The sequence below is a fragment of the Jaculus jaculus genome, chromosome 5, assembly GCF_020740685.1.
Source record: "Jaculus jaculus isolate mJacJac1 chromosome 5, mJacJac1.mat.Y.cur, whole genome shotgun sequence".
In the NCBI taxonomy this organism is placed as follows: domain Eukaryota; kingdom Metazoa; phylum Chordata; class Mammalia; order Rodentia; family Dipodidae; genus Jaculus; species Jaculus jaculus.
In genome coordinates this window covers 51,907,062-51,920,932 of record NC_059106.1, presented here as the reverse complement: position 1 = coordinate 51,920,932, position 13,871 = coordinate 51,907,062, and the positions used below count along the sequence as shown (strand labels likewise).

The following is a 13,871-nucleotide window of genomic DNA, read 5'->3' as shown; positions in this document are numbered from 1 at the left end:
TCGAGGTATAGCTGAAGAAACCAGCTCCGAGGGGCGGGCTGGAGCTAGGACAGAGCAGGGTCACCAGCCATCTTCTTGATTGAAAGAGATATTTCTCCCCCAGCTACTATCTGTCTCTATCCTGGTTTCTTTTTCTTTAAATATTTTATTTATTCATTTGGCAAAGAGGGGGAGAAAGAGAGAGAGAGATTGAGGGGGGGGGGGAAGAATGGGTATGCCAGGGCCTCCAGCCACTGCAAACGGACTTCAGATGCATGCACCCCTTATGCATCTGGCTAACGTGGGTCCTGGGGAATCGAACCTGGGTCCTTTGGCTTTGCAGGCAAATGCCTTAACCACTAAGCTGTCCCTCCAGCCCCCTGGTTTCTTTTTGGCTAAGCTAAGCTGACTTTGAGGAAGATGGCCAGGGTGGAGGCAAGATGTTCTCTCCTGCTTCTCCCCTTCAAACAGAACTGAGAAAGGGCTACACTTTGGATATTTGCTGTTGAGAGTGTCAAGAACACTCCTAGGCTCTCTTGGTTCATCTTTCAGCATGACTCTCCCCTCCTCCTAGATATCATGATCTCATCTTGTACTGACATATTAACAGGAAGAGCTAATTTTTTTTTCCCCAATTATATAAGCCAGGTATGGTGGTACAAGCCTTTAATCCCAGCACTCAGGAGGCAGAGGTAGGAGGACCACTGTGAGTTCAAGGCCAGCCTGAGACTACATAGTGAATTCCAGGTCAGGCTGGGCTAGAGTGAGACCCTACCTCAAAACAACAACAACAACAAAAAAAACAAAAACAAAACAAAACAAAACAAAACAAAACAAAAAAACAAAGAAGGGCTGGTGTGGTGGCTCACGCCTTTAATCCCAGCCCTCGGGAGGCAGAAGTAGGAGGATCACTGTGAGTTTGAGGCCACCCTGAGACTACATAGTGACTTCCAGGTCAGTCTGGGCTAGAGCAAGACCCTATCTCCAAAAGCCAAAAAAAAAAAAATTATTTATTTGGGGTGTGTGTATGTATGTGTGTGTGTGAGAGAGAGATTGCTGATTGCACTGAGAGGTCAGAGGACAACTTTGGGGTAGGTTCTTAACTTTCACCTCAAATTTGAGACAGGCAGGACTTCTCATTGTTCAGGGAAATCCTCCTGTCTGTGCCTCCCTTCTTGCAGTAGGACCAGGATCACAGAAGCCTATCACAGCTTCTGGCTTTTTTGTTGTTTTGTCTCAACTCTAGCCCAGGCTGACCAGAAATTCACTTTGCAGCCCCAGGCTGGCCTCAAACTCATGGAAATCCTCCTACCTCAGCCTCTTGAGTGCTGGGATTAAAGGTGTGCACTACCACGCCTGGCTTGATGTTGAAGCTTTTACCTAAGACCTTTATTTATTTGTTTTTAAAGTGAATCTTTTTAAAATATATTTTTATTTATTTGCAAGCAGAGAGGGAGTCTGAGAGAAGAGAGACAGACAGATAGAATGGGCACGCTAGGGCCTCCAGCCGCTGCAAAGTAATTCCAGGCGCATGCTCCACTTTGTGCATCTGGCTTTACATGGGTGCTGGGGAATCAAACTCAGGTCATTAAGCTTTGCAGGCGAGTGCCTTAACCACTGAATCATCTCTCCAGCTCCTCGCTTTTAAAATTTATTTTTATTTTATTTTGTTAAAATTATTTATTTATTTATTTGAGAGCGACAGACACAGAGAGAAAGACAGATAGAGGGAGAGAGAGAGAATGGGCGCGCCAGGGCTTCCAGCCTCTGCAAACGAACTCCAGACGCGTGCGCCCCCTTGTGCATCTGGCTAACGTGGGACCTGGGGAACCGAGCCTCGAACCGCCGGGTCCTTAGGCTTCACAGGCAAGCGCTTAACCACTAAGCCATCTCTCCAGCCCTTAAAATTTATTTTTAATTAAATTTATTTATTAGAGACAGAGAATGGGTACACCAGGGCCTCTAGCCACTGTAAACGAACTCCAGATGCATGTGCCACTTTGTGCATCTGGTACCGGAGAATTGAATCTGAGTCCTTAGGCTTCCCAGGCAAGCACCTTAACTGTTGAGCCATCTCTCCAGCCCTTGATTTTTTTTTTTTTTTTTAAGTGGAGTCTGGTCATCAGAGTTGCACAGCAAGTGCTTTATCCACAGTCATCCCAGCCCCTCCCCCCACCCCCGCCCAGAAAGGCTTTTGAAAAGAACCATGGAAGCCAGGCATGGTGGCACATGCCTTTAATCCCAGCACTAGCGAGGCAAAGGTAGGAGGATCACTGTGAGTTCGAGGCCAGCCTGAGACTGTATAGCAAATTCCAGGTCAGCCTGGGCTAGCTACGGGGTGTGGGGGGTCCGGGAAACAAAACTATGGAGTAGGTCCAGGTTTTCTGAATGTTGTCCTAGGAACTCCTGAGCTTAAGTCAGGGTTGGATACCCCAGAGACCCCAAGTTACCCTCATGTGGCTGGCTGATTTCTCAGAAGACTTCATTGTCACAAAGTCCTCAGCGAATTGTTAAAGCTGGTCATAAATGAAGTGATCTACAGAGGGACCACCCATCCAGAGAACTGAGTGGAGGCTCCTCGGGCAAAGGCTTCTTCCTGAGTGTAGGAAGAGCTCTAAGTCAGGCAGAAGGTGATGCTGGCCAAGTGAGGGTGTTGACAGGTCTGTGGGATTTATCATCTAATTAGATTTTTCTTGCTATTAAAAAAAAAAGCTTATAGATGCCAGGTGTGGTGGCACATGCCTTTAATCCCAGCTCTCAGGAGGTAGAGGTGGGAGAATTGTTGTGAGTTTGAGGCCACCCTGAGACTACATAGTGAATTCCAGGTCAGCTTAGGATCGAGCAAGACCCTACCTCAGAAAACCAAAAAAGAAAAAAAAAATCTTATAAACCAGGCATGGTGGCGCTGCCTTTAGTCCCAGCCCTTAGGAAGCTGAGGTAGAAGGATTGCTGTGAGTTCGAGGCCAGCTTAGAACTACATAGTGAATTCCAGTTCAGGCTGGGCTACAGCGAGACCCTACCTTGAAAGAAAAAACAACCTTGAGTTCACCTTATTACTCTTTCCCCACCATCCTGCAGGGGGGCAATGACCCACTCTAAGTGGCTGTGCCTGGGACTGCCCCCACCCCCTATCTCTAGGAGCTCTGGGGCCAGACCAAGTCAGAGGCTTCCAGCCATTTCCAGGGAAGCCTTTGAATGGCCTGCCCTGTCAGAGCTGTTTTGTTTTGATCCAAATCAGTTGCTTGGGCTTCAGACCAAGGGCAGAAAAGGAATTTTAGCTGCTCTCCGAAGCCGGCCCCAGGGTGGGGGTGGGGCCCTTCCCATTTCTACTCTTGCCATCTTCCTATCTGTTCTGGCTTCTTGTTCCTGGCCGGGCTTTCCTTCAAATCCCAGACGCTAGTTAGGAAGTGACGTGAGGAGTGCGCTATGTGATGTGATGAAGGGTGGACCCCAGGGGCTCTATAGGCGCCTCCCCTCTCCAGTGCCCTGGCTACCAGCTCTGGTCCACGACTTGCTGGAGCCACCTATAGGTTCCTGCAGGAACTGCCATTGGGCAAGTGAACTAACCCGGCTTAACTGCAGGGGCCACTCCAGGCAGCTTTAAAATTTTTTATTTATTGACGACTTCCATACTTATAGACAATAAACCATGATAATTTCCCCTCCCCCACTTTCCCCTTCAGAAATCCGCTCTTAACCATATCCCTTCCCTCTCTCCATTAGCCTCTCTTTTATTTTGATGCCATCATCTTTTCCTCCTATTATGAGGTTTGTGAAGGTGTTGCTAGGCACTGCGAGGTCGTGGATATCGAGGCTGGTTTCTGTCTGATCTATTGCATCGTAAGCAGTCCTACATTCTTTCCACTATCTCTTCCGCAATGGACCCTGAGCCTTGGAGGATGTGATAGAGATGTTTCTGTGCTGAGCACTCCTCTGTCACTTCTCAGCACTCTGATGCCTTTTGGGTCACCCCGGAGGACATCATCGAGGCAGCTTTTTTATCAGATATTCTGGGCCCCTGCCCAGTGGTCTTCAATCCAGTCCGTTGTTGGATGATAGAAAACAGTTCCCTAGAAGATCCAGGAAGGAGATGAGGGGGAGGACAGGGAATGGGGTGAGCCCTGGGGTGGTCTGCAGATGATGTGTACGTACACTTAGGAGAGAGGAGGAGGAGGAGGGTCTCAAGGTCATCTTAGGAGCACTGAGGGCCAGGGCTGAGGAGGTAGCTCGGGGATAAAGTGCTTGCCCTGCAAGCGTGAATAGCCTGGTGTGGTGGTACTCGGGAAGCTAGATGCAGGAGGATCGCTGGGAGTTGGAGGCCAACCTGGGACCACAGAGTGAGTTCCAAATCAGCCTGAGCTAGAGTAAGACCCTACCTCAGAACTCCCACCCCAACCCCCCCAAAAAAGCAAAAAACAAAAACAAACAAAACACAACTGATGCGTGGTGTCCTGGCACTGGAGAGGCAGAGACAAGGGATCCCCGCGATTCACTAGCTCAAGGTTCAGTCTAAAAATATTAAACAAATACATAAGATGGAGAATGGTTGAGGAGACACTTGATGTTGACCTCTGCCACCGTATGCAAGCACACACATGCCTACAGGTATACAAACATGCATATACACATATGTGTGGGGAAAAAGAGAGAGATGGGCTACACAAGACTCTCAAAAAATCTAAACATGTTTAAAAAGTTAAAAAACCAGAACCCTAAACTCCACTCAGCCTTTCTAGTCACCCAGTGTATATATCAGATTGACTGTTGTTAGGGTCTGCCACAGTTGGGGTAATTGGAAACTTTGGAAACCCTTTAGTCCTGAGCAAAGCCAGAGTGGGTTACTCTCTTTCCAATTTTAGTCAACAGGGAAGGCTCTAAATTCTCTCAGACTTTGAGTTAAAATCCAGTTTCTAGCAGGTGTCGGTCTAGAAAGCCACTTGGCCTCCCTGTGCCTCAGTTCGCTCACCTGTAAAATGGGTTTAATGACCTGCTTCCCTTCCAGGGTTGTTTTGAAGAGGCTTGAATTGTATTTCACAAGTGCAGAGGAGTGGGGGGGGGCTTGCTGTATTTTGGTGGGGGGAGGAGAAAGTTTCAACCCCAGTACCCACTGCTCACTAGCTATTCTTTCCCTCCATTCTGTAAAATGTGAGGGATGTGATAGAAATTGCCTTACTCAAAGCAGGGCCTCAAGGGAGGCCTGCTAAGTGGGTGAAGAGAGGGCTGGGACGTAGCCCAGCAGCAGAGCGCATGACACGCTGGGTTCCGTCCTCCTTCCTGCAAACCACACAGACAAGTCACAGGCTTCAGTGTGAGAGGAAAATGCTTTTAATCTCCATCAATTAGAGACCATATACATATGTAATTATATATTTTAAATTATTTATTTATTAGGGAGAGAGAGAGAATGGGCGTGCCAGGACCTCTAGCATATGAACTCCAGATGCATGCACTACCTTGTGCGTCTGGCTTTATGTGGATACTGGGCACTCAAACCTGGGTCCTTAGGCTTCACAGGCAAGTGCCTTAAGCACTAAGCCATCTCTCCAGCCCAGCTTCTGCATTTTAAGAGTTAAGCTCTTGCTGGACAAGACCGAATACCCTTTAGCTATCACCCCTATTTTTTATGAGCTGTGTTTTGTAGGTGTCACTCACTGGAGAAGGTACCCCTTTCTGTGTCTTGTTGGGCCCTGAGAGCCTGGCATCTGCTCAGTCATGCCCTGTGATGTCGCCCTATAGGAGGGAGACCTTTGATTTTGATGACGACTGTGACAGCCTGACGTGGGAAGAGAACGAAGATACGTTACTGCTCTGGGAGGATTTCACTAACTGCAACCCGACCATCGACCTACAGGGCGAGGTGAGCCCAGGCCTGGCTCTGCTGGGCACCTAGGGCACCTCTTTCCCATGATCCTTCATTCCTATTTTTCCTTTGCAGTCCCAGTCACCCTCCCAGCTAAATTGTCCCCTTGTTTTGTTTCCCCAGCAAGAGGAAAACTTGGGCAACTTGATCCATGAAACTGAATCCTTCTTCAAGACGAGAGACAAGGAGTACCAGGAAACCATAGGCCAGATTGAGGTAAGGATTTAGTACAGGGAGCCTCTCGGGGGGTCCACACACAGTTGAGGGTCCTGGTGACCAAGTGTCCACAGGAGTGCAGGAGTGCAGGATGGGGCAAGCACAGGGCCAGAAGCCGAGAGCCTGTGGAGTCCCTGCATGGCCTTCAGGACACATCCTTCTTAGGGCCTTAGCCTCCCACTCTGTAAAGTTGGGGCGGCACAGAGGGGCTGAGGCAGGAGGATCACAAGTTGGAAGCCAGCCTGGGTTATGCAGTGAGTTTCAGTTCAGCCTTGGCTACACAGCTCGTCTCTGTATGTCTCAAACAAAACAAAACAAAGCCAAACAATGTCATTTGAGAAAGTGGCCTTCGAAGAACTAGAGCTGAATTCGAGTGATGCTGGATGATCCTAGGCACTGGGTAAACTGCATACAGCTGCACCCTCCCAGTGTCTTTTCCTCCTCTCAGGGGACCAAGGCACCCAAGCCACAGAGAAGGAGATGAGCTCCAAAGAGGCCAGCAGCTAGCCCAGCCAGGAAGTAGTGTTCTGCCCAGTTCTCTGTGGTCCCGGGAGCCTGTGTGCTCTGCTGTGCTGCCAAGGGCGGTTAGTGCTATTCTTGTGCTGGAGAAGAAGGCTGATGCCCTCTCTGGTGGCGGAGAAAGTGTCACTGTATGGGAGCAGGCTCAGGGGCGTGGAAGAGACTGGAGGAGTTTCCTACTCCAGTCCACAGAGAGGAGCCCAGATACACCAGGCAGGGGGAGTTACCTACAAAGGATAGGGCTTGGCAGGACAGGCTGACCAGAAGCATTTCTAGATGCTAGTGAGCGGTCAGTGTGCAGAGAATACAGGGAGAGCAAGGTTGGCATCCACAAGGCAGGGTCCAGAGGGCATAGTGTCCAGGGGTGGCCTGGATGGAGCCATAGAGGCGAGGAGGGAGGTTGCTGGAGGCGCAGCCCCGAGGATGACTTGCCTCCTGTCTGTTCACTTTTGGCTCATCCCAGCTGGAGCTGGCCACAGCCAAGAGTGACATGAACCGGCACCTGCATGAGTACATGGAGATGTGCAGCATGAAGCGAGGCCTGGATGTACAGATGGAGACCTGTCGTCGGCTCATCAAAGGCTCCGCGGACAGGTACCACCTATCTGTGCCACCCTCTCTCCAGGACTTCCATAGTGGAGGCTTAGAGGGAGTTTCTGAGGCTGTACCTTGAATATTTGCTATTTTATATCTTCCCAGCCACTAGTCTATCTATCTAGCCATCCACCCACCCACCCAAGCCCCCAGTAGATGTGAGCACACCTACTGTGCACTAAGTGACTTGGGGAGCTGATCTCATAGATCTCCTAAGATCACCCTGTATCATGTGGGTCACTACCCTCCTGCCCACAGTTCCTCGGACAGCTGTCAGAGGCCCCCAGGGTCTCTGTGTGCCAAGGTTTAGGGATTCATTCCATGATGGAAAGCCAGAGTCTGCCCTTGGGAAGTGTCTCCCCATGATCTGCTGAGATGGAGGGTGGAAAGAGGTTGGCAGGGCACTCCCCTGCTGTTGCTGATTAAGTCTTCTTGCCCACCTTCCAACTCAGGACCACCTGGGTCTGTCTGTCAGGCATGACATGCAAAGACAGACCTCCCCATTTCAGGACACTCAGCCTTGTAGGAGAATAGACACACAGCTATTAGAAAGTGGTGATGCGTGGAGAATGCTTGGCGCTAAGCTCAGCTACCCATCCATTGTGATTCTTTCCTTCAACATCTGCATTGGTGTACAAGGGGGGAAGCAGCTCTGTGAGAAGCTGTGGGGAATGGGAGAGGCTTGGCTTAACCTGTCCCGTCTTTGGCTCATGGCCTCCCAGAACTCACTGTTAATAGGCGAGCACTCCTTCTTGCCAAAGCCTGCTGAGCTGTCCTGTGTCAGAGCCAAGACTGCAATGCGAGGCAAGGCTGTTATCTCCAAGCCACGTAACTTACTTGGGAGTTACTAAACACCTATGTTCTCGGAGCTGGAATGGATGATTGTAAAAGAATCAGGCTTGAGCTGGAGAGATGGCTGAGCAGTTAAGGTGCTTGCATGCAAAGCCAAAGGACCCAGATTCAATTCCCCAGGACCCACATAAAGCCAGATGCACATAGTGACATATATGTGTCTGGAGTTTGTTTGCAGAGGCTAGAGGCCCTGGCCACCCATTCTCTATCTGCTTTTTCTGTCTTTCAAATAAATAACTAAAAATAAAATATTTTATATATATAAAAAAGCCAGCACTTGGGAGGCAGATAGGAGGCTCACCATGAGTTCGAGGCTACCCTGAGACTACATAGTGAATTCCAGGTCAGCCTGAGCTAGAGTGAAACCCTACCTTTAAAAAAAACAAAAAACAAACAGGCTTGAACGATGGCCTCTGATCCCAAGGGTTTCCCAAAGGCGCTCCAGAGCCACAGTCAGCTTATGAGTTTAAAGAAGCCCAAGAAAGGGATCTCGGCAGGACCCCCCCCCCCCAGGGGAGATGGGGTTGGTTTGTTTGATTTTCTTGCTCTAGGCAGGTGCTCTACCTCCACAGCCTCTGAGAGTAGGCAGGCTGTTCAGCATTCCTGCCCCTGGGCCCTCAGCGAGCCCCCCAGGCTGTTTTCTGAAAGTCCCCATTCTCCCATGACTTGCAGGAATTCACCGTCCCCAAGCTCCGTCGCCAGCAGTGACTCGGGAAGTACAGATGAGATCCAGGACGACTTGGAGCGGGAGGCAGATGTGGAGCCCATGGTCAGCTGATGACGGAGGCCCCGGTGCACCTAGTGGTCTTGGTGATGGGGCTCACCTCCTCTCTCCTGAGAGCCAGGAGGGCTCTCTTCCTCACTACACAGACTTCGTCTGCCCTCCCTTCTCTGGAGGCCCCACGGGACCGCTGCTTCCTTCCTACACCACCCACCACCAACCAGTGCCCCTTCTGTACCCACCCACCCACCCACGGAATGGTGCTGTCAATTTCTATGTTCTCCACATCACAAACGCAGACTTCTGTGCGACGATACAGTGTCACTGTGCCTTCTCCCTTCAGCTGAGCCACTTTGAGCTCCAAAGAATTATTCCTAGCAGGTGTTTTTATGCAAAACTCAAGGTGAGGGCGGGGCCGGGGCTTGGCGTCACTTGGTTTCCTCCCTCCCACCTGCTCCTGTGATTGGCTATGAGCTTTGCCCTCCCTTCCAGCCCTGAAAGGCCTTGGAGTGATTTGCTTCCTCCGGGGGTGGGGGGGGGGGAGCTCTTTACCTCCCAGTGAAAGAGAGGAAGAAGGCAGGGAGGGAAGACCAACTTTTATTTTCTCTTTTGGATCTAGTGGCAATGTAGTGGGACAAGGCACTGTGTGGGGGGGAGTTGGAGCCTCACTGTGTTTAAACTACTATGCAAAAAAAAAAAAAAAAAAAAAAAGAAAAGAAAACAAAAAAATTCAAAGCTGCTTGCCTTATATCATGGAAGGTGGGCCCTCTCCCCAGGCTCCTGGGAGCTGCGAGGGAAGCCAAGGATAGGGAGGGCCCAACCCTCGCAGCCTCCAAGGGGGAGTTTTGGCTGGGGAGGGTTCTGGTCAGGGCTGGTGGTGAGGCCTGTGAGGGCCCACCTGACTGGGACCTTTGTGGGATGGGGTGGGAGGGAGTCTTTTATTGTCCTGATAACTTGATGTTCTCCCCGCCTCTCTGCAGCCAGCCACACGGGGTTCTACAGCTGTAATTTCTCTGTGAGAAAGGAAGAAGGGGCCACACTGGGTACCCGCTCCGTCCATGGTGGCGCTCCGTGATGGCCAGTCTACTGCCCTCTGGCTTCTCCACTGTCCCACTGATTGGAAAGGGGAGAAGAGAGAGGCTGTTGTTGGCTGGAGGAGGTTGGGGTAGGAGACCTATTGAGGACCATCCTTGTCCTCAGATTTGAGGTTCTCCACATCCGCCTGTCCAGCCAGTTGGGGAGTCAGTCTGACCCAGAGTTTCCCCAAGGCTCCAGTGAGCCTGAGTTGAGGGACCCTGACAGACTACCCGCCAAACCTCAGCTGACAACTCACCCAGCAAGCAGGTTTTTTTTTTTTTTTTAATTTTTCTATTTTGGGGACCCAATCTAGTGGGTGTTATTTTTGTTGGCCCAGGAAGGAGCACCTTCTGGAGGTCAAATTAGCAAAATGCACCCCGGGGACCAGAACCTGTGACCCTGAGGCGTGTGTGTTAGAGGGCCAGGGACTCTGGGATGGAGTGCATGGTGGGGGCTCCCCGATTGTCCTCAGCAGGTGCCCTCAAAATTAAGGGCTCTCTCCCTGCAAATTGTTACAGTTGTTTTGCATCTTTAACCTGGTGTTTATATTATTATAATGATATTTGTATGTACGAGAGAGTGGGAATGTGTGTGTTGGTGACTTTGTGATATAATTTATCGGAATTTGGTGGCCTTCCTCATGTTTTAATTCTTTTTTTTTTTCTTTGTTTTGTTTTCTACTGCTGGGGGATGTCCCCTGGTGCAGCCTGGCCGCAAAGACTCTTATGATCATCTCTTGTTAGCTGAATAGTCCCTTTTGGCAGGTACTTGGAGGGACAGTGGCTTGGGAAGACAGACAGTCCTTCCTCCACCCCCTTTCTCACCAACCCTTGTTTTAAAGGTCACAGGGTTCATACATGCTTGGTTATTATTATTATTATATTGTTGTTGTTATTGTTCTGGTTTTTTTTTTTTAATTTTAACCAAAGGGTATCAGAGCCAGTTGGGCTTGGACCCCAGCTGCTGATGTGATTTTCCGTTTCCACGAGGGCAGAAAGATGGCTGTTTTATGGATCTCCTCAGCCCAGGCTGCGGGAGGCATCCGCCCAGTGGTGGAGTTGAGGAAGACAGGCAGGCTGAGCAGAAGTTAGCCCTGGGTCGTTCCTCAAGGTGGTGGGGGGTGACAGATGTATCTTTAAGAATTAAGACAGTAGGCAACAGTAGTGACTGTTTGGGGGTGGCAAAGGTCACCATGGCATGTGGTGTCCTGTGGTGGTGTTTTTGCGTTCTCCACTGTATGTGCAGGTCATTTGTCTAGGGTGTATGAGAAAGGTAGGCTCCAGAGTGTTCCTTCCCACTGGCTTTCAATAGCTGCTTTCCTCAGTGGGGAGAGAGGCTTTGGAGGACTAGCAAGGAAGAGCAAGGATGTGGCGGGCATACTCCCAGGGCTGGCTCCTGGGTCTCTTACCTGTCCACCTCTCACTCCACCAAGTCCTTTTTTTTTGTTTTAAGTTTGTTGCCAGTGGGCCCTGTTTGTCCTCTCACCGTGAGCCCACAGCTTGCCAAGAAAGACCCCCCCACCCCGCTGCCCACTGGGGCGGCACCTGCGCAGTTGGGACGAACTGGTCCATCCTTGTAAAGCTGTAAATACTTACTTTTTGGGGTTTTCTATTTTCTGAGCCCAGTGTCATATTGACACTGGTATTTTAAGCTTGTTCTCAGACGGGCTGCCCCTGGTCACGCTCCTAGTTTGGGGGGCTTATACGCATAGGACTGGGGAGAAGCAAGGAAGGTAGCACCCTTTCAGCTCCCTCTCCCTGGCTGATTGTGAAACACACACACACACACACACACACACACACACACACACACACGCACCACAGAGAGAGAGAGAGAGAGAGAGAGAGAGAGGGACTCCAAAGGGGAAAAATGTTAGGAAAGCAAACATTTTACTTCCTCATGGCATGTATGTCATGAATGCTGTGGATGGATTATCCGCTGTCTGGGGGTAGAGTTCAGATGACCTGTGGAGGGTCAAACCACTTAATCTTAGGGTGGGTAGAGAAGGGACGGGCTAGAGGATATGATAATGGTGTAAGTTAAGCTCAATGTAATCTATTTATAAAGCCAGAGACTCATCTATTTTTATGAAAGGAAAGGTGTTTTTTTTTTTTTTTAATGTAGGGTAGGCAGTGGTGGCAGCCCAGTGTTTTTCTCTGGACAAGACAGCCTGCGCGTTGCCACACGGTGTATTGTAATCGGAACCCTCCGCCCTGCCTCTCTTCTGCCTTAGTGGATGTCCACGCATGGCTGGGGCAGGAGCTGCTTCAGTAGAGTCGAGGTGCCGCTTCACCTGTACCCCCCCCCCCCTTGCTCACGCCTCAGCTCCCTGCAAGTCTTGGAAGGGGGCATTGTTGTGGGCAGGTGGGTTGCAGGGAATTCAGAACTGAGGTGGGGGGAATCCGGAGTGCTGGCTGGAGGGCAATTTGTACTGCCTGAGGGTAGGCTCTGATCAGTTAGTTCCCCAAGTTCCCCTCAGGCAGGACTTACTTCCCACTCAGGGACAGGGTAGAGAAGCAAAGAAGCGTGGGTGGTGACAGGGCTGTGGGTCTGGAGAGCACAGGACCTCTCTGGGGTCTGCCGAGGTGTGCTTGAGGCTGTCAGGCAGCTGAGGCAGGAGCAGAACGGCTGTAAGATGCTCAGCCCTGGCTGGGTCGACTCCAAGCCCAGGAGTGGGCTGCTGCCCTTGTGCTCTGGATGAAGGACTTCAGATCTGGCCCACCCCACAAAGACACCCTAAGCTTGGTTCTTAAAAGGTACTCGCCTGGGGTGGGGAGCTGGTGGGGGGTCTAGGGGGTGAGTCACATGAGCTCTCTGGGAGGGATTTCCATGAGTGGAAGATTGGCAGGCTTGAGTTGGGCTGTGTATTGGTCTTGGAACAATCCCTCTACCATTCCTCTTTTCTCCCAAGCTCTCAAATGAGGCAAAGTCCCACTATGACTCCTTCGTGGACATTTTAACATCTACCTGGTCTTTAGTCCTGCCCTACCCCACGGTTGCTGTGTGTCTGTCAGCTGGGGCTAACATCACAGGGAGGGGTTTGTACTCATGGAAAGACTACTGATTCTACCGGAAAGCCAACCTGTTTACTGTACTGTTGTAAATATTGTGCCCTTTATATCCTGTATATTGGCCTCTTTTAAATAAAGTAAAATGTCTTAGAACTTGTGGTGTACGCTTTTACTTGTCAGGAGACACACATTCTCTCCCCCCGCCCCCCCCACACACACATGGGAAGGGGAGAAAGAGAGAAAGTATGTGGGTACACCAGAGACTCTTGCCACTGTAAATGAACTCCAGATGCATGCGCCACTTTGTGCATCTAGCTGTGCTTGGGAATTGAACCTGGCGAGTGGGCTTTGCAAGCAAGTGCCTTCAACTGCTAAGCCATCTCCCCAGCCCCTTATTGTGAGTGTGCGCGTATGCGTGTGTGCGCGCGTGTGCAGATGTGCTCACAGGCACATGGAGGCCAGGGGAGAACCTCGTGTCCTTTCTCTTTTGATAATCCGTATCATTCTTTGAGACAGAATCTATCTCTCTGTGAACATGGAGCTGTGGTTTTCACACACTCCAGTGATTCTCTGGTCTCTGCTTCCCACAGGACTGGGGTTCCAGAAGTGCATGGTCACATCGAGCTGTTTATCTGGGCTGGAGCTCATGCCTGTGGCAAATACTCCTACCCAGTGAACCATCTCCCCGACCCCATATTTTTAAGTGATGTCATTGTGGGAGGGGCAAGAGGCTCAAGGCCACATCAAAAGAAAGTTACTGATCAATCAATGAATACAGGAGAATCTCACACTACTTGTTAGTGTGCATCTCACAATAAGATCAGTCAGGAATGTTGTGGCCACCTTCTCATTACTGGGCGAAGCACGTAACCAAAAGCAGCAGTTGGGAAAAAAAGAGAGAAGCCGGGCATGGTGGCGCATGTCTTTAATCCCAGCATTCGGGAATCTGAGGTAGGAGGATCCTGTGAGCTCAAGGCCACCCTGAGACTCCATAGTGAATTCTGGGTCAGCCTGGACTAGAGTGAAACCCTACCATGGGGAA

The 13,871-nt window shown here is 50.4% G+C and overlaps 1 protein-coding gene across 1 annotated transcript in view; it reads left to right on the top strand.

Moving 5' to 3' along the window:
* Iffo2 (intermediate filament family orphan 2) overlaps positions 1 to 9,258 on the top strand; it is a 53,374-nt gene extending 44,116 nt beyond the window's left edge. Inside the window, exons 6-9 of the mRNA XM_004657586.2 lie at positions 5,716 to 5,836; positions 5,963 to 6,055; positions 7,038 to 7,168; positions 8,693 to 9,258. Of these exons, the coding sequence (XP_004657643.1) occupies positions 5,716 to 5,836; positions 5,963 to 6,055; positions 7,038 to 7,168; positions 8,693 to 8,798 (451 nt within the window). The 3' untranslated portion in view covers positions 8,799 to 9,258. The remainder of the gene's footprint in view (positions 1 to 5,715; positions 5,837 to 5,962; positions 6,056 to 7,037; positions 7,169 to 8,692) is intronic.
* The last annotated feature ends 4,613 nt before the right edge of the window (positions 9,259 to 13,871 follow it).